We start from the raw sequence: 17,930 nt of genomic DNA, 5'->3' as shown, positions 1-17,930 counted from the left end.
AGTAGACGAGATGATAGACGTAGATATGTACCTTCGAAGTCATGGCTGACGGTGCATAGACGAGTACAGTCCTGGGCATAGTTTTTACAACCCCTGTATATACGCTAACCCCTTCCGGCTAGCAATGTCCATCTCAGAAGGTGTTGCTACCTTCAATCTCATTATCCACACACTCACACACGCGCTATCTATCGCCACCATGCCGAAGGGACGCGTCTTTACCGAATTCGAGAAGGGCGAGATGTGGTCTCTTCACAAACACGCCTACTGGCCGCTGTAGTAGATTGCAGACGCCCTTCACACTAACAAAGGCTCTGTCTCTTCAAACTCCTCGCTAAAGTAACATAGTGATGATACATTACACTTTCCTCCCAACCACAAGCCAGAACGCCGTGACATGCTGCCGTAATCTCGTTAAACATGCCGGCCAATATTAGAAGTCATCAAGAACCAAGAAAGCCCTAGAGCCACAATGCTAGCACTAGCGAGCTCAGCATAATGATCGTGGCTGTAAGCTCAAAGGCCATAGAAGAAGAGCCTCGGTTGGAACTGTACGCCGTGTTCATTTCTGTCGGTGACGCGCTGCCATCCGTACGTGATGCGCCGGCTGTAGCAGCAGCACCATCGGTAAAAGCTGGGTTGTAGAATGTAGATCCTGCCATTGTGGCTGGGAACAGCGTCTCGAGCAAAGTTGAGGTGGTCTTCCCGTCTGAGCCAACCACCTGAACCTCCAGCAGCGTGGCGTATGGCGATAGTGTTACCACATAGGTCTGTCCGCCGATGACGACTGTGTCTGTTCCACCAGGCGTCAAGATATCGCCATGTATATTGTACGTTGCACCGTTGTTAACTGCTGTGAAAGTCTCTCCGCCAATTGTGAGGACTGGAGCATTGGTCGGTAGGACTCCATATGCTCCAGCAATTTTCGAGGTGGAAGTCGTGCCATCCGAGATCGTAATGACTGCGGTTCCTGCAGGCACCAAAGAGATGGTAGTTACTCCATCGTTCCCAGACAGAGTTATTGAGCCTCCAGGAGTGAGTGTCTGACCGCTCACCACATATCTGGCACCAGAACCGGGACTGTACCCAACGGCTGTGTAGGTCTCTCGATCGATCGTGAGTATTGGCGCTCCACTCGCAGCTGCACCTATCATGCCGATTGTAGAAGTCCCGCTTACTCCATTGGCAATGCTGACGACCTGATTCGCGTTGTCATTGAGCGAGATAGTTTGAAGCCCAGCAGGTCCGTCAAAGGTGATGGCACCTCCGGGTGTGAGAGTTTGTCCTGAGATGATGTAGCTTGTTCCACCATTCGGAGAGTATGCTTGACCATCCACCGCAAGCATAGGTGGTGCAGTGATAGTCTCGAGGTTGATCCCCTGTCCGCCTGCTCCAGTGCTCAGCTGCCTCGATCCGTCGACAAAGATATTTGTACCATCCGACGCTAACGAGACTGTCGTTCCCGACACAATGACGGCGCCTCCTGGGGCCAAAAGCTGGCCATTTACATTGTAAGTGCTTCCTTGATTCGGCTTGTACACGGTGCCATCGAGAGTCAGGAGAGGAGCAGGTGTGATGACAGGAGGGGAAAGTTCTCTCGTCTGACCACCGACGATAATTTGGCTTGCATCAGGAGCCAGGCTGATGGTCGTGCTCGATACCACGACCTGTCCGCCGGGCGTCAGCGTCGAGCCTGCAATGTTGAATTGTGTTGCGGCATTCGCCGTGAAAACGTTCCCGTCAATCGTGACCAGGGGTATGTTAGCAAGTGCACCGGGATCTGCAGTGATTGCTGCGAAGTGCATTGTTGAGCCATCCACGACTATGGCGGCAGCTCCTGGGAGCACTGCCACTCTTTTGCCGTCGATAGTGATGGCCTGCCCACCAGCGACCGCAGTCTGTCCTTCGATGATCATAGCTGGTGCAGTTTGGTCCCCTACAAATGTGCCTGTAACCGTTGAACCACCGATGTTGAGAACAGGTCTGGAGTTGCCATTGGTGCCCATATCTGCGCCTTGAGTAGCTTGAGCTTGGCCACCACTTGGACTATGCTCAGAGGAACCCGGATCAGTATCGCCGTCCTGGCTTTCGGACGATTCACCTTCACCGTTGCTGCTCTGCTCTCCTGGATGTACAGCACTGCCAGATCCTTGACCATTGCTCCCGTTCGCTATGTGACCAATGACGCCAGAATCTCCATTGTTTTGGCCGCCTGCGGCCGGACCAGATGCACCGACCTGGCCATGTGAGGATTGACCATTGGTATTGCCCAGGCCTCCCGGAGAGCCCACCGCGCCATCACTTCCACCACTTGTGGACGAGCCGGGCACTGCACCAATGATTGCAGCAATCGCTGATGCAGGTGAATTGCTGGATTCTACCCGGCCTCCACGACTAGCCGTCTGCTGTGCCTGCTTTAGCACATCCAGTGCGTTCTTCGGCGTGGCGGCGTCAACCACAGCTGATACGATCCGGTCGATATCATCATCATCATCTGACCCTACCTTGATCGGCAGCGCAGTCGCAGTGACTGTTTTACCGTCCCAGATTGCTGTCACGACCGAGTGTGGTCTGGTTGGGTTGACGGGAATCTTGAGCGTTACAGCCGAGTTCTCAACATGCGCGATGAACGGAACGCCAATCGAGACGTCTTCATCCGTGGGAGTGGCATCGTTCTTGGCTGGAGTCTTGGTAGCTTTCGTCCGGGTAGGGACATCTAGGGCGTCTGCAGAAGACTCGATGCGAGCCGTCAATGGTACCCAGAAAGTTCCTTCCTCCGTCGGAGTTGTCCTCAGAGTGGAGAGTCCTGGGGGTAGCGTCGGTGTGATCGTCCGCAGTGCGTCCGCTGGTTGCTCAACAAAACCTTTGGCAAGCACGGCTTGGGCGGCCGCGATCTTCTCGACCAAAACCACGACTGTTGGCTCGGCGACCCATGTTCCCGGCGTAGCGGTGGCTTGGCCAACGGCCTGTAAGAAGGCAAGCTGTAGCTTCCCTACCACGCCTTCATCAGTCGCTGCTGGTGAGTCAAGATTTCTGCCTTTGTACTCAAAGCTGTGAGTCTTGTTCAATTGATGTGTAGTAGTGGTCTCGAAGCATTCCACCTGCCCATCATAGCGCCGATTAGACCGCTTGCTGACTATCTCATACTGACTGAAGTGAACAATAGATTTTCCAGCGGCAACAGTCTCGTTCGACTTCCCAATAGAAAGGGCAGCTGGAGTGGGTGTTGTGACAATGTCAGGGACCGTGCCAGTCGAGCTGGTGCCATTGATCGGCTTGAAAGCAGTCTGCTCAACTGTGGTGGTCGCCGCTGCCACTGGTGTAGGAGTCTCCCAGCAAGTGTAGTGCAGCTGTGTCTCGTTTGCCAAGCTGTTGAACGCAGTGACCGAGTTGCATGTCGGATTGGCAACAGCCGAAGTTACGTCGAACGTCGTCTCCGCTGGTAATAGTGTCCAGCCAGTGGCAGTGTTATTCTCAGCGAACTGCACGAGAAATGTTGATTCGACCTGAGTATAGGTCTCAGAGTACCACCAGTCTAGTGAAGCGCCAAGCACATTCACTGTGGCTCCGCTGCAGGTTCCATTGCGAGGAGGCCGGGGTCGTCCAGAAGGCCTAACTGGCGCAGCAGTACCGGAGGATCCGTATTGAGACGGGGTATAGCTACTGCTGGCTACCGGGTCGTAGGTGTACTTGGGGACAGACGAGGCTGCCGTAGTCAAGATAGGCAAGACCGCAGTACTCAATCTCGAAGTCGGGGTCGGTGTAGCCGGAGCGGTGACTGATGCCACAGTAATAGGGTTGAACCTGGCGGTGGTCGACGATGATGTTGATGATGATGGTACCGCTGATGATGATTCCGGCGAAGGCAGGCTCCCTGAGGAGAACGTTCGACGGGAGCCAGAAGATAGCGGGAATGGCGCTTCCGCTTGGAACTGTCTTGGTTGTCGCGGAATTCCATACGGCCCTCTGACTGGATCTCTGTAGATGTGATCGGCCACTGCCGAACCAGACAATGAGGCTAACGTGACGACTGCCGTCCACGGCACCATGATGCCTCTATGAAGCCAACGTGTATGCCAGTAGACATCAATGCATCGATCTCATTGCATGTGATGAAGATCAGCAGAAGATAGCAGATGTGTAGTGAAGACTAGAAGGTAAGCTTAGCGAACAGTAGCGGCTCGACTATGGTGACTGCGACAACGAAAAGACCAACGTCAAGCCCGCCCAAATGCTGGTCTTTGGGCCGAGAGGTGGGAGGCGCAAGTCTTGATACGCCTTTGTTCCAGATTTCAGCATACTTGCAGGGATTCTGCATGACTCTCGCGTGCTCTCAGCACCGCTTGGACGGGTTGTCCGAGTGTGGCTGTCGGAATGGCGCCAGGTGTTGCGGTGATAGTAGTGGAGTGAGACGACCAAAAGTCCGTCGACCACTTAATCTTCCCCAAAGCCATACATTCCATGTGCAACGCTGACTGGATCTGGGAGTGCTTATACTCCTTGCGTGTGATTGCAACCCTCTTCGTTCATGCACGACCAGAGTCGTTGCCAGATATGGAAGTCGGCCCGGTAACACTGCATAGCTAGCTTGTCGTGGTCGGCGAGAGTGTTGGCGAGCGGCCAGGATACGTGGCGGACACGATGATCACCTCGATGTCTCCAGGCATACGAGCCTTGGAGCGCATGAGAAGTGCAGTCTCCAGTTGCAGCACGAGCGCAGGTCAAGTCGTGCGGTAGGCGCGCTGCAGCATGTGAGGTGTAATAGAACTATGGTATCGTGGTCAAGGAATGCCACAGGTGGCACTGTACATGTACATGTAGTCGTGCAGAGCTTGGCCATGACGTACCATTCTCGTGTGCGGCTGCAGATGGGTGGTAGCGAACATGCAGGCAGGTTGACTGGTGGACCTACTACTGGAGATGTTCTGCGAAGGATGGCACGGATGGCACGCCTGGCAGCCAAAGCCAAGCCCGAGCGCGAGCCAAGCTTGGAAGCAACAGTCGGGTTGCGAATCCGATGAGCTGGTTCCACGTGCGGCGCGCCGACGAGGAAGCCCCATTACCTACAACCTAGGTAGCACCTCACTATTCTACCCCCGGCACCGCGCTGGAACTTAGAAGTAGACTATACCGGGATACATCATACGACGTGACTTCGCGTACACACCTGCAACAACAATTGCCCCTCACGTGAAGAGACAGCCTACAGGCGAATATTCCTCCATGCCCCAGTGCCCGTTTCATGCCTGGCTCGTCAGTACATAGTCTTCGTCGTGCAGACACTGTAGATGGTTTCAACTTTCAAGCTCTAGCCTAACGTGGTTGCTTCTGCACAAGTCGCAGGGATGCCCCGGCCCGCGCAGTCGGCTTGGAGGCCTCAGGCGACCGACGACCGTTCGGGAATGGTAGTACAGTAATAATAATCTGGCCGACCTGTGGCGTCCCAAGCAACCGACACGGCGCTGCACCTGAGGAGCAATGGTCTTGCTGTTCTCTCCATGTCGTCGTTCAGCTGGCGTGCTGCGGCTGCGCAGGTAACGTCTTACATGTACGCGATTGAGCATTGATACTGCGCGCTGTCTTTGAAACCCGCCCGACGACATCTTCCAGCAACCCAGGAGCCGGGTCTGTACCTCGTGCCTCGACCTCCGCCATGCCCTCCTCCCTCGTTGCGCGCACCTTGTCCTTGCCCAGCGCAGTCCTGGCGTTGTGCGTGTCGCACGCACTAGGACAACAGCTGCTGCAGTTGCGCAGAGAACACAATGCCTCCATCCCAGCACCCATCTTCATTGCGCCAGACCAGAACTGGGACGGCATAGACGGCTCCTGGTCAACATTCACGTTACGCGTGGGCACTCCGCAGCAGTATGTGAGAACATACTTGTCCTTCGCCTCGTATCAGACATTGGTTATACTGCCACAAGGATGCCAGGCGGCCACAGATCAAGAGGCGTGCGCGGACGCGAGGGGTTGGCTCTTCAACGAGTCGGCCTCGTCGACGTTCGATAGAGTGGGCATATACGACTCGCACATGGGGAGAAATCTTGGCTTCGACAGTAATGCAATATACGGATATGATACAGTGGGACTGGGGGGCCAGGGCGAGGAAGGGCCTACGTTGAAGAACACCACGCTCGGTGGAATGGCTGTGGAGGACTTCTATCTCGGGTTTCTAGGCGTCAATCCAAAGCCAACCAACTTCTCCAGCTTCAACGATCCTGCGCCAAGCTACATGCAGATACTCAAGGACGAAGGATACATTGCCAGTCTATCTTTTGGATATACAGCTGGCGCAATTTACCGATTCACTGGCGTTCTAGCCTCGCTGGTCCTGGGTGGCTACGATACATCAAAGTTCGTCCCCAATGACCAAACATTCACCTTTGCTGCAGACAATGACCGAGACATTGTGGTGGCTATCCAGTCAATCAGTACACCCTCACAGCTTGAGTCAAACCCTACGGCCACAGAGTTACTCCCCAACGCCGTATACGCATACATCGACAGCTCTGTGCCGCAGATATGGCTACCTGCAGCAGCTTGTCAAGTGTTTGAGCAAGAGTTCTCGCTGGTGTACGACAATTCTTCAAAGCTATACCTGGTCAACGATGCCCTTCATGAAACTTTGCTGCAGAGGAATCCAAATATAACATTTTCACTTGCGCGGACACTGTCTGGCGGGTCGACAGTACAGATCACATTGCCTTATGCGGCCTTTGATCTACAGGCACGGCCGCCATACAGAGGTCTTGCGAACGCCACACGCTACTTTCCTTTACAACAGGCACAAAACGACACACAGTATACACTTGGGCGCACTTTCTTACAAGAAGCTTACATATCGGTTGACTGGGAATCTGGGTTATTCAATGTATCGCAAGTGGACTGGGTCGAGGCTCCTGAGCAACATCTTGTTCCCATCATACCAGGCGAAGACAATGCCAACGGAGGAGGTTCCGGAGGGTCTAACCCAACCGGTGGGTCATCGAGCGGACTCTCGGCCGGCGCAAAGGCTGGAATCGCTGTAGGTGCAGTCGCTGGCATAGCTGTTCTCACCGTCATGGTGTTCTTCCTTGTGCGACGGAAAAGACAATCGGGAAAATCCATCGATGGCGAAAACACAGATTCCGACGCAGGCGAAGTGGGTGGCATAGGACGACAGCGAAGCACCAAAGTCTACCCGAAGGCCGAATTGGAAGGGTCATACGCACCGATGACTGAACACAAGCGACTGCTTTCTGCTCATGGCTCGACTGCCCCTTGCACTCCAGGCTCGCCGTCGAGCGGAGGATACTTTCCTGGTGGCGTTTCTACCCCAACTTCGGCCGGAGAAGGAACACACTCCAGCGCACAGAGTGGCCTGCCTTTCTCACCTTTGACTGTTACCGCGAGTGAAGCAGATAGCCGTGAATTGCAGGTCCATGAGATGCCTGGTGACATGCCTGCCATTCGAGAGAAAGACGGCAAAGCACTGAGCGAGAAAGAGGCAATAGCAAGGCGAGAGATGATCTACAATGGTGTGGAGGCCTCTTCAGGCTCCGCATCGGCCGTCAACGAAGGCATTAGAGAACCTCGACGAGTGAATCCTGAAGAGATTGTAGAGACCAATCAACCACTGGAAGCTCGAGACAAGACACTGCATCGCCAATTCTCCTTCGAAGCCGATGGCGACCGGGCTGCCTGATTCGGCATCTGACATTTAAATCTGGAATTAGCGAGCGAGGCGTTGGTGGTGTTTCCTGGAAACCCGCACGTTGGTACAATTTACGACAGGCTGTGAGATCTTTGGCCAGCGAAACAATAATAGTTGCGTTTGTGCAAATAACTTCTGTCGTTGAGACGCATTGCAAGGTTCAGCAGATCAATTCTTGAAGCCCCGGTCTTACGTGACTTCACATGAGTAGCCAACGATGCCTTGATCGTCAACCAAGCACCTTGGTGGAAACATGACAACAGATTCTGGAGCACGCGAGCCATCGATACCTGCATGAAAGATCGTCACCGCAGTTGTTCCGCCGGGCTTCACTTGACCCTCCACATGACATCGCTATGCGTCATCATATGGCAAGCTCGACACTTTTCAATGCACAGGTACAAGTAGCTCTTTCGAGCTCGTTCTTTGCACTCACCATACTGTCGAAAGATACAATCCATCTGATCAAGTTGACCAGCTTTGACCAGCTTTGAACACCAGAACCCAATCCAATACCAGAAAGAAACATTAACCACCATGTCTGCCGAATACAAGGGACAAGATCCAATCGACATTGCAAAGCAAGCCGAGCGCGACCTCAACACACAACAAGCTAAGGGCAATGTTAAGGACCAGAGCAGCAACCTGAGCGACAGTGGTAAGCACCCTTGATAACCTCGAAGCAGTCCCCGATGTCTAACACTTTCTCCAGCACGCGAATCCGGTGTCAATGAGGATGTAATCAGCAAGTTCCCCGGCAGCACAGTACAGATCGGCGGCCAGGGCGCCGGCGACAACCGCCAGATCCCACTCGAGGAGGGCGGCAGCATCAACCCAGGCACCGGCAAGCCCACGAAAGCCGGCGACTTCGAGGGTGTAGGTGGCCCAGAGGACAAGGCTCGCATCTATGCGGACCAGAACGGTGGTGACGATGCGATTCGCGGAAACATCAGACAAGGTGGAGAGACCATCCGCCCTGGAGGTGGTGATTCGAATGCCAGCCAAGGAGGCACCGGTGGCAGGACAGCATAGATAAAGTCGATGTAGATGTTTCCACGCTGTAACACCGCGTGATGGATACTGTACCATGAATTGAACGCCGTCTATGACTGCTCTTTCGCATCAGTACATTTGTATCTCGATCAAGGCTCTTCCAATGCCGCCTTCCATGCCGGGTACTCCGTGGTTCTCGATCTCGTATGCTACTGCGCCTTTGTCTCGACAGGCAGCTTTGAGACCGTCTACGGAGCCGCCGACACCAAAGTACATTCGCTTCGCGCCGATCATGGCTTTTGCCATCTTTACACGCTTCAATAGAATCGCCAGTAGATCGACGAAGGCCACAGTAGAAGCAGGGCTGTATATCGTTTCTGCAGCCAGGATGACCAAACCCATGTCTGGCGCCGATTGTGGGATGAGATCTGCCAGTGTTGATGACCATGGACCGGAGAGGAAATTTATGATGATGTTCTTCGATGCCAGGTCCGCTTTGAAACGTTCTATTAACGCTGGTGTGATTTCCAAGTCGCCTTGGCTTTCACTGTCAGAACGTGGTAGTTCTGATTCAGAGTCCTGAATTTCTGTGCTCGCAGCCCAAGTCAGGAGCATATTCGGCAGCGTCACCAGCCGCAAAACGTCCTCATTGTAGTCTGCAAGCGTGAACGTGAGTCCAGTCACTGCATTCTGCACAGCATGGCGGAAGAGGATAGAGGCAGGCAAGGCACTCCCTGCACCCAGCTGAGGTCATTGTCAGCATGGCAACAGCACCAAGGCATCGATGGAAAGCTTACCTCAACGACTTGGTCACACCGGACGAGCTCGTCGATATCTTTGCGAGGACCCCGATCTAGTAGTAGACTGGCCAGATCGATTGAGCATTCCCATGTCTTGAAGCCGCCTTCGTACACTCCGGCACGAAGATCGGAGTTCTCTAGCTGATCGATCACCTGATCACTGGAGCTGCCGTCTTCTTGTAGTAGTTGTAGTCGCACATCGAACAGTTCCCGTCGAGGTATGTATGCGATGCGACCTAGTGGCGATTCGACTTTGACTGTTGTGTAGCTTATTCTCTCAGGTAGAGTCGCAAGCTGGAGGAGAGTCAGTACTGCCGGTTAGGACGGCATGGTTGGGAGGCGATGCTGCACAATCTATCAACACAAGAGACGGCTTGAACAGTGGAGATGTGTTTGTATATCGGTCAGACTAGAAAGGAAACGTTGAGAAGTGCATACCTACCAGTTCTTCCAGCGTGTGTTGTTTCACAGGCACGGGGTTCTCAGCAGCGGCGACGGGACAACTCTTGACACCGCTTCCTGTGTCCATGGCACCATCATCATCGCTGCCTTCGTCATTCGCAAACCCGAATTGAAACGCCATGATGGTTGCCTGTATGCAGAAGTTGTCAGCTGCGGCCGCAAGATACGACTGCATGGAATTTCTGGACGATGCCTCGCTTATTATCCCGCATCAGGTCAAGCTCATCTGCACGAGCCGGAGCTGAAAGCATAACTCCATCGGCAGGAACGCTTCGAGCACAGCATCACCCATAGGGCACATCTCGTGCCTCGCAAGGTCGGAACTGCCGTTGAATAGTCGCCGAAGCGAAATCGTTATATCAAGGCAAGTGAAGCAACATTCTCTCGACTCTTTCCCACATAACAGAACATCACGGCCTTGGCACAACCCGACACAAGTCAACTCCTCACACCAAGAAAGCAAACATGTCCTTCGCACCAAAAGAGCCATATGAGCCATATGCTACCCTTCACGCAGAGACAAAAGGACCTGGCGACCAACGTCCTACCGCACTTCAGATCGTCAAGGATCTCAACGCTGCCGGCAAGCTCAAAGGCAAGGCAGTCCTCATCACAGGATGCTCGGCCGGTCTGGGCATTGAGACTGCAAAGGCTCTCTATGAGACTGGCGCAAAGCTGTTCTTGACAGCACGCGATATACCCAAGCTTGAGAAGATCATCGACGACATTGTCTCCAACGGTCAGAACAAGGACACGCCGCGACCTGAGGCGCTTGAGATTCATCTCGACTCTCTGGGCAGTGTTCGAGCCGGTGCCGAGGACTTCAAGAAGAGCTCGAGCCAGCTGAATATTCTGATCAACAATGCTGGGGTTATGGCTTGCCCCTATGGCAAGACCAAGGATGGCTTTGAGACCCAGATCGGAACCAAGTAAGTGGATGCCTGGACCTCATTGCTTGTGCCCTGCCATCGAGATATGCAAGCTAACAGATGCGAAGCCATTTTGCTCACTTCCTCCTCTTTCAGCTGCTAAAGGTCGGTCATAGATATCTGTCGTTCTATCCTATACTAACGACCAGCAGCCTGTCCTCCTGAAATCCGCCGCAAAAGACGGCACAACCAGCCGCGTAATCTGCGTCTCCTCAGCAGGACACCGCTACAGCGGCATCAACTTCGACGACATTAATTGGTCCAAAGAAGGGTCTTACCAGAAGTGGGTCGCGTATGGCCAAAGCAAAACTGCCAACATCTACATGGCAAGCTCAATCGAGCGCCACTATGGGTCTAAGAACCTTCGCGGTCTCTCGCTGCATCCAGGTGGCATCATGACCGACCTCGGACGCCACTTGGATCAAGATGACTACGAAACTTTGGGACTTGATAAGAGGGCGCACATCATGAAGAGCCCGCCACAAGGTGCCGCGACGCAAGTCTGGGCTGCTCTCGAGCCGCACTTCGAGAAGGGTAACGGTGGTCGGTATCTCGCTGAGTGTTCTGAATGTGGTCCGATGGCACCTGACGCAGAAGTCGGTGCGGCAGGATACGGTCCGCATGTGTATGATCCTGAGGCGGAGGAGAAGCTGTGGAAGTTGAGCTATGAGGCCGTTGGCCTACCTCTTGAGAATTAAGAGGTCATGCAGTGACACAAATGGAAGTCTTCGTCTTAGTATATACACGTTCTCACCAGCCTATACCACAGATCTGTCAAGCGGAGCAGGACCCTCGTTATCCTTGCGCGCAGGTCTCGCTAGTGGACCACCGAGCTCTGCCTCCAGCCCGTCTGGGAATGTCCGTGAGACTGATGGTTTGTCTGGGTAATATCTGTAGACAACTGCGCAGAGTACGCCGACTGAGGCTACGAATGCGCCCTGTGAGGAAAGTGTTAGTGACCCGTGCGTTGGCTGTGATTGGTTGTCTGAACATACAACTAGGACTCCACCCCAAGCTGGCTTGAAATGTGTATACTCCTCTGGTGTGAAGATTCCGAGAATATCGTTGTCCTCGTGTACGGGCTCGCCGTAGTTTCGTCGTTCTTGCTTGTCCCACCAGTCTGCGTATGGGTCACGGAACTGGCGCTTGAGGGGAAGGGCGGATGTTTGCGATGGGTCTGGGTAGTTGCCGTTCTGCGAAGATACAAATCAGCCTATGTTCTGCACAATGTAATCTCCTGCCCGTATCTCTCGTTTCTTTCTGCCCCTCTCGTCCTTGTCCGGTGCTCTCTTGCTTCGCCCTCGGAGAATGCCTACCATGTTTGGGTCTACACCCTGACCACCAAGAAGCGTCACATCCTCTTGTGCTTGCTCTACCTGTGCTGGCGACTTGCTGTCCGTGGCTGGATTGGGAGCTACTGTAGCATAGCTGCGTGGTGCGAATCGTGAGACGGTCGCTGGGCGGACGAATTGGGCTCGAGGCGCCGCACGCAGCGCTGATCGGAGGCTCGCCATCGTGAAGTAGACGTGCGTGTTGAGGTCTGGAAGTATCACTGTTGGCCGAGACGCTCCCCGGCGCGTCAATAGCTGTGTAGTGTGTGGTGATGCTGTGGATGCAAAAGTGCGCCCTGCCGAGCGGCGCTACCCGCAATTTGCAAGGATTCGGCCGCCCCTCGCGTGTCGGCAGGACAGTTGGGATTTCATGTGAGGGAGACACTTTCTTCCACATTACACTGCAAACACGCGGCTTCAGCCTGAGATTCATAGTTGACAGACATATCAGAGCGCACACTCATCGAATGGATCGAGCAGGCTGATACTTGCTATGACGCGTGCAGCAGGAGAAGTGGCTGTTTTCGATGGACGCGACGTCTGCTCCGGACGTGGAGGAAACAAGTCTCCAGTCGACGTCGCGAGAGTCAGCACCCACATCCCAGGCACCCGATCTTGCTGGGCGACCCATCAAATCCGAGGAGAATGGCGACCTCGACGCCGACGACACCATCAATGCGATCGGGGCCACCTCCGCCAGCAACAACGACGACGACGACGGCAGCGCGACAGTCAGGCCTGCACCACAACCCAGCGCGAAGAGGAAGGAGTCGGAGGCCCTGCTCTCGACGCCTGAACCCGGCGATAAGCGCCCTAATAAGAAACCCAAACGCGGCAAGTCTCCTCCGTGGGACTTTGGTGAGGCTAAGATCGCTACCTTGAAGACCGCGGACGGACGACGGATCTCTGCACGCGTCAACACTGCAACGCCGCAAGCGATCGAGCCGGTCAGTGAGACAGAAGGCAGAGGACGCAGTGACAGCCAGCCGACTTCTGCACGCTCGCGACAGCCGAGTCCGCCGTGGAAGAGATTCGAAGCAGAGGGGCCGACTACAGTGGTTGTGGACGGGAAGCGCAAGAGTGGTCGCGTCATCAGAGAGCTGGGCGACGCACCGAAGCGAGTAAGTCCGCGGACTAAGAAGCAGGTCGACAAGCTGGGCACGCCACAGAATGTCGAGAAGAAGCCGGTTGCGGGCAAAACCATGGGCGCAAGCAGTAAGAAGGCAGAGCCGGATGGGAAGAAGCCAGCGAACGGATACGGACACAATCTGGACCGGCCGTCAACGTCCACAGCGAGTGCTAAGAAGATCGCTGAGCTCAAGGCGCAGATCGCTGCTCTCCAGCCAACACGCAGCTTTCCAGTGAGCGAGACCAAACCTACCGCAGCGCACAAGCGCAATGCGAGCAAAGATGCCATGCAGATCGACCCGCCAACGTCACCACCCATCAACCGCAAGATGCACCGGATGAACAACGCAGCAACCTCGTCTCCAAAGACTCCTTTGAGGCCGTCGCCCAGAATCAAGCTGAAGTTCAACCCTGCGAGACACTACATCCCACCTCCGCATCCACAAGCGAAGCCACCTACTCCTCCTCGGCCGCCCCAACTGTCCATCTACCAGGTCATAGAACAGTATGAGCTACAAGAGATGCAACAACCGTACATGGAGACCGACAAAGGCCCGCCTAATGCCGAATACTTTGCACAGAAAGCGGCAAAGCAAGCAGCAGAAGAGGGTCAGATGCGTAGGCGACTCTTGATGGAAGCACAACCTGGAGGTATACTGAGCAGACAACATTGCAGCATATACCAAGAGGAGAGCCAGACCGAACCCGCTCAACAATACGGTCACTACGATCATGTGGTGGCCCATGCACTCTGGTTGAGGCAACTCCAACTTCGCGAAAAGGCACAGCATCGAACTCAGGCAAAGAAGATCGCGTACGAAGCGCTTGAGAAATGGAAAGAAAGGCATGGACCCACTGAAGAGGACATCGTGGCCGAAGAGAACAAGAGATTTGATCTAATCAAAAGACAGGTCATTGCGGACATGAAAGCCAAGTGGGAGATGGTCGAAGCCTACGTGCAGGATGCGAAGAAACGTGCCTGGGAAGTAGAACAGGAGCGGATCCGAGCCGAGAAACTGCAGAAGAAACTGGAGTACAGCGAAAACCTTTTGGCCAAACAACGAGGAGAGCAGGACAGTGACATCGACATGGACGAAGATAGTACTGGAGATGTCGGTGAGTCGGACGCTGAAGAGCAGGAAGATGAAGGAGAAGAGAACATGAGCGACTCCGAAAGCGAAGCAGAGCAGGACGACGCTGAGGAAGGCGGCGAAATGGACGAAGATGCTTTGGCGGCGTATTTGGCACAACGAGAAGCCGAGCCCCCCGACAAGACGAGCGATGATGGCGGTGACGGAGAAGATGGAGAAGCAGACGAGGACGAAGAAATGGGGGATGTCGGACTAAGCGCAATGCTGGGCGACGGTACCGCGAACCACGAGATTGACGAAGACGCCGAGAAGGATGATGCCCTTGATGAGAGTGCCACCCGAGCGCGTGCGAATAGGCGAAGTCAAGCAGCGGGCTCCGCGTCGCCCTCGCGCGAGGAAGCAGCTGTTGAGGAGCACCTTTCCTCAGACGAATCGACCGATATGGACTCTGATGATTACGATTCCGATGAAGCCATGAGTAGCACTGATGATGAAGCCGGCCACGGCGATGACGATAACAACGATGCAGGGAGTGAAGACGGCAGCGGAGGTGCATCCATGCTGAAAACATCACTGCTTGGTTTCTACAGCGCAAAAGAGCTCCGCGACCAAGCTGGAGGTCTTCCCACACCCATGACAAGTGTTGAGGGTGGCGGTGAAGACACCGAGAATGCGAGATCTGGCTCAGAAGCGATTTCGATCGAGAAGGCTGATGTCGACATGAGCATCGACAAGATTGAGACCGCCGAGCACTCTGCGGAAGGCAGTATCATGGATCCCGAGCCGGAGCTGATTAACTCAGAGCCACAGACTGTGTCAAACGACGTGGACGTCAAGGAAGATCATGACGACGATGTTGAGGACATGGAGACGGTGGAGGACCAGACAACGAAGAATCTTGTTCCGATCCCAAGTCTTCTACGCGGCACACTTCGCACCTACCAACATGCTGGTCTAGACTGGCTTGCTTCTCTTTATCGAAACGGCACCAATGGCATTCTCGCGGACGAAATGGGTCTGGGCAAAACGATTCAGACCATCTCTGTTCTAGCTCATCTGGCGGAAGTACACGAAGTCTGGGAGGCGCATTTGGTCATCGTCCCGACGTCTGTCATTCTCAACTGGGTCACAGAATTCCAGAAGTTCCTGCCTGGCTTTCGCGTTCTTGGTTACTACGGCACTGCAGAAGAGCGTCAGCAGAAGCGTAAAGGTTGGACAAACGATCCGCATCATGAGAACAAGGAGAAGAGAGGCTACAATGTGGTCATCACCAGCTACAACGTCGCCATGCAGGACATCAACGCGATTCGCAACGTGCAATGGCATTATCTCATCCTTGATGAAGCCCACAACATCAGGAACTTCAACAGCCAGCGCTGGCAGGTTCTGATTCGACTGCGAACTCGGGCGCGTCTGCTGCTCACTGGAACGCCTCTGCAAAATGATCTGGCCGAAGTGTGGTCTTTGCTGACGTTCTTGACAGCTGGTGACGATGATCGCTCACACGGCGAGCTCGAAGAATTTCTTGGCCACTGGAAAGATCCCGTCAAAGAGATCTTCGACCAAGGTGTTCAGAAGATCTCGGAGAATGCTCAGCGTGTTGTAGATCAGCTCCACATCTCGCTGCGGCCATTCCTGCTTCGTCGCAAAAAGAGTGAGGTCGAGAAAGACCTTCCCAAGAAGACTGAAAGTGTCGTGGTGTGTAAACTCAGCAAGCGACAGCGCCAGCTGTATCAGGACTACATGGGTCTTGCAGAAACAAAGGCGACCCTTGCCAAAGGAAGTGGAGTCCAAGCAGGTGCGGTGCTGCTGAGCTTGCGGAGGGTGTGCAATCATCCAGACTTGTTCGATCCACGTCCGATCCAGACTAGCTTCGCCATGGAGTTCAGCCCTCTCGAAACTTACAATCCCAGAGAAAGACTGGTCAGACAACTCCTGGGCACGAAGGAGGACTTCTCCAATGGCTTGCTTCTTATCGGCCGCGAAAGTCAAAAGCGTGCGGCTGTGCAGCGCAGCAAGCGTCTTTCAGCGTCCAGCCTCCTACAGCGCCAAATTGACGACATCCTAGCCAACTCGATGGATGAGTCTCCTGACCCTGCCACTTTGGCAGGTGCAAGGGCACTGCAACGGCTTCGGCAGCGTGATCAGACATTGCAGCAAATCCGGGCCTGCATCCGAGCGACTGACTCCGCCATCAGTGCTGCACCGGTCTACGGTGCCGACCTTCGCGAGCTTGTGACAGTTCAACGGGAAGGTTCCTACCTGTTCAGCCCACGCACACTGCCGCCGCCACACTACCGGTACTTGCAAGGACGGATGAAGGTGGGCCACCGGCCTCTGAGATTCGAGCATCCAGTCGACTGGCATCTCGCCGCAAGTACACGGCTGCAGCAAGATGTCGCCACGCATATTAGCTATGCTGAGCGATTACAGGATACGATTGTGAGGTTCGCATTTGTTCCCCCTGCTGTCACCGTTCCAATCCTCGACTTTGCTATCCCTGCTGTTGTGCAAGATGTTCTCAGGGTCTCACCAGCGTACCCAACGGATGGCGATTGGGGTCACGAAGCTCGAATCAGGACATCGATCGCGTTTCCTGACAGACGACTTCTGGTGTACGACTCTGGCAAGCTCCAGCGTCTTGTATATCTCCTTCGCGAGCTGCAGGCCAAGGGTTCTCGAAGCTTGATCTTCACCCAGATGACGGGCACTCTGAATGTGCTCGAGCAGTTCCTTAACTTACTGAACTTGCCATACCTGCGTCTTGATGGAAGCACGCCAGTCGAACGTCGCCAGCTTTACTCTGCTGAGTTCAATCGGCCGGACTCGAAGTACCAATGCATGATCCTGTCTTCTCGAGCTGGAGGCGTTGGTCTGAACTTGACTGGCGCGTCATCCGTCATCTTCTATGACCTTGATTGGAACCCGCAGATGGATCGGCAATGTATGGATCGTGCACATCGTATCGGCCAAGTTAGAGATGTCGAAGTATACAAGATGGTCAGCGAAAAGACCGTCGAGGAGAATATTCTTCGTCGAGCGAATCAGAAGAGCTTGCTTGACCAGACGATCATTCAAGAAGGACACTTCACGACTGAGTACACCCGCAAGCGCGACGATGATGAGGAAGGCGATGATGAAGTCGGGGCTGCGATTGACAAATTTCTTGGAGGCGAGGAAAGGACCAACACCAAAGCGCTTGAGTCGGTCGAGGACAGAGAAGATGTGCAAGCGGCGCAGCAAGCAGCCAAGGAAGATCGCCAGGACGATGTCGACTTTGCGGAACGCTCTTCGAAAGGACCATCCAAGGCCAACACTCCTGGTCCTGGCCTCACAGAGGAGGACAATCTTGACGACGAAGAACTACAAGGGCACGTTGACAAGTACATGATCAAGTATATGGAGAATATGCTCAAGGACTGGGTGTATGTGCCCCCGCCAGTCCGAAAGCTGGACAAACATGGGCGCGATCCTTCACATCGCCCGAAGAGGAAGCGATAGAC

At 54.4% G+C, this 17,930-nt stretch overlaps 7 protein-coding genes across 7 annotated transcripts; 4 read left to right on the top strand and 3 right to left on the bottom strand.

The window, feature by feature from the left end:
- Window positions 1–461: 461 nt before the first annotated feature.
- Window positions 462–4,049, bottom strand: CLAFUR5_04525 (uncharacterized protein; the record flags this gene model as incomplete). The annotated part of the gene is made up of 1 exon (XM_047903673.1): window positions 462–4,049. The coding sequence occupies one exon, from the start codon at window positions 4,047–4,049 to the stop codon at window positions 462–464; it is 3,588 nt and encodes a 1,195-aa protein (XP_047760331.1).
- A 1,604-nt stretch (window positions 4,050–5,653) lies between these two features.
- CLAFUR5_04524 (uncharacterized protein) lies at window positions 5,654–7,684 on the top strand (the record flags this gene model as incomplete). Its single annotated transcript, XM_047903672.1, has 1 exon — window positions 5,654–7,684. One exon carries the CDS (start codon window positions 5,654–5,656, stop codon window positions 7,682–7,684), a length of 2,031 nt encoding a protein of 676 aa, XP_047760387.1.
- A 546-nt stretch (window positions 7,685–8,230) lies between these two features.
- CLAFUR5_04523 (uncharacterized protein) lies at window positions 8,231–8,725 on the top strand (the record flags this gene model as incomplete). The annotated part of the gene is made up of 2 exons (XM_047903671.1): window positions 8,231–8,351; window positions 8,406–8,725. The coding sequence occupies 2 exons, from the start codon at window positions 8,231–8,233 to the stop codon at window positions 8,723–8,725; spliced, it is 441 nt and encodes a 146-aa protein (XP_047760389.1).
- A 90-nt stretch (window positions 8,726–8,815) lies between these two features.
- CLAFUR5_04522 (Histidine protein methyltransferase 1) lies at window positions 8,816–10,069 on the bottom strand (the record flags this gene model as incomplete). The annotated part of the gene is made up of 3 exons (XM_047903670.1): window positions 8,816–9,430; window positions 9,484–9,780; window positions 9,929–10,069. 3 exons carry the CDS (start codon window positions 10,067–10,069, stop codon window positions 8,816–8,818), a joined length of 1,053 nt encoding a protein of 350 aa, XP_047760390.1.
- A 344-nt stretch (window positions 10,070–10,413) lies between these two features.
- CLAFUR5_04521 (Short-chain dehydrogenase/reductase prx1) lies at window positions 10,414–11,575 on the top strand (the record flags this gene model as incomplete). Its single annotated transcript, XM_047903669.1, has 3 exons — window positions 10,414–10,877; window positions 10,946–10,982; window positions 11,030–11,575. 3 exons carry the CDS (start codon window positions 10,414–10,416, stop codon window positions 11,573–11,575), a joined length of 1,047 nt encoding a protein of 348 aa, XP_047760335.1.
- Window positions 11,576–11,635: 60 nt separating this feature from the next.
- On the bottom strand, window positions 11,636–12,391 carry CLAFUR5_04520 (uncharacterized protein; the record flags this gene model as incomplete). Its single annotated transcript, XM_047903668.1, has 3 exons — window positions 11,636–11,815; window positions 11,873–12,070; window positions 12,194–12,391. The coding sequence occupies 3 exons, from the start codon at window positions 12,389–12,391 to the stop codon at window positions 11,636–11,638; spliced, it is 576 nt and encodes a 191-aa protein (XP_047760336.1).
- A 344-nt stretch (window positions 12,392–12,735) lies between these two features.
- CLAFUR5_04519 (Helicase swr1) lies at window positions 12,736–17,928 on the top strand (the record flags this gene model as incomplete). The annotated part of the gene is made up of 1 exon (XM_047903667.1): window positions 12,736–17,928. The coding sequence occupies one exon, from the start codon at window positions 12,736–12,738 to the stop codon at window positions 17,926–17,928; it is 5,193 nt and encodes a 1,730-aa protein (XP_047760867.1).
- Window positions 17,929–17,930: the final 2 nt, after the last annotated feature.

Source organism: Fulvia fulva, chromosome 4 (genome assembly GCF_020509005.1).
Source record: "Fulvia fulva chromosome 4, complete sequence".
NCBI lineage: Eukaryota > Fungi > Ascomycota > Dothideomycetes > Mycosphaerellales > Mycosphaerellaceae > Fulvia > Fulvia fulva.
Note: the sequence above shows the minus strand (reverse complement) of the source record. Positions and strands in the feature narration are given on the sequence as shown.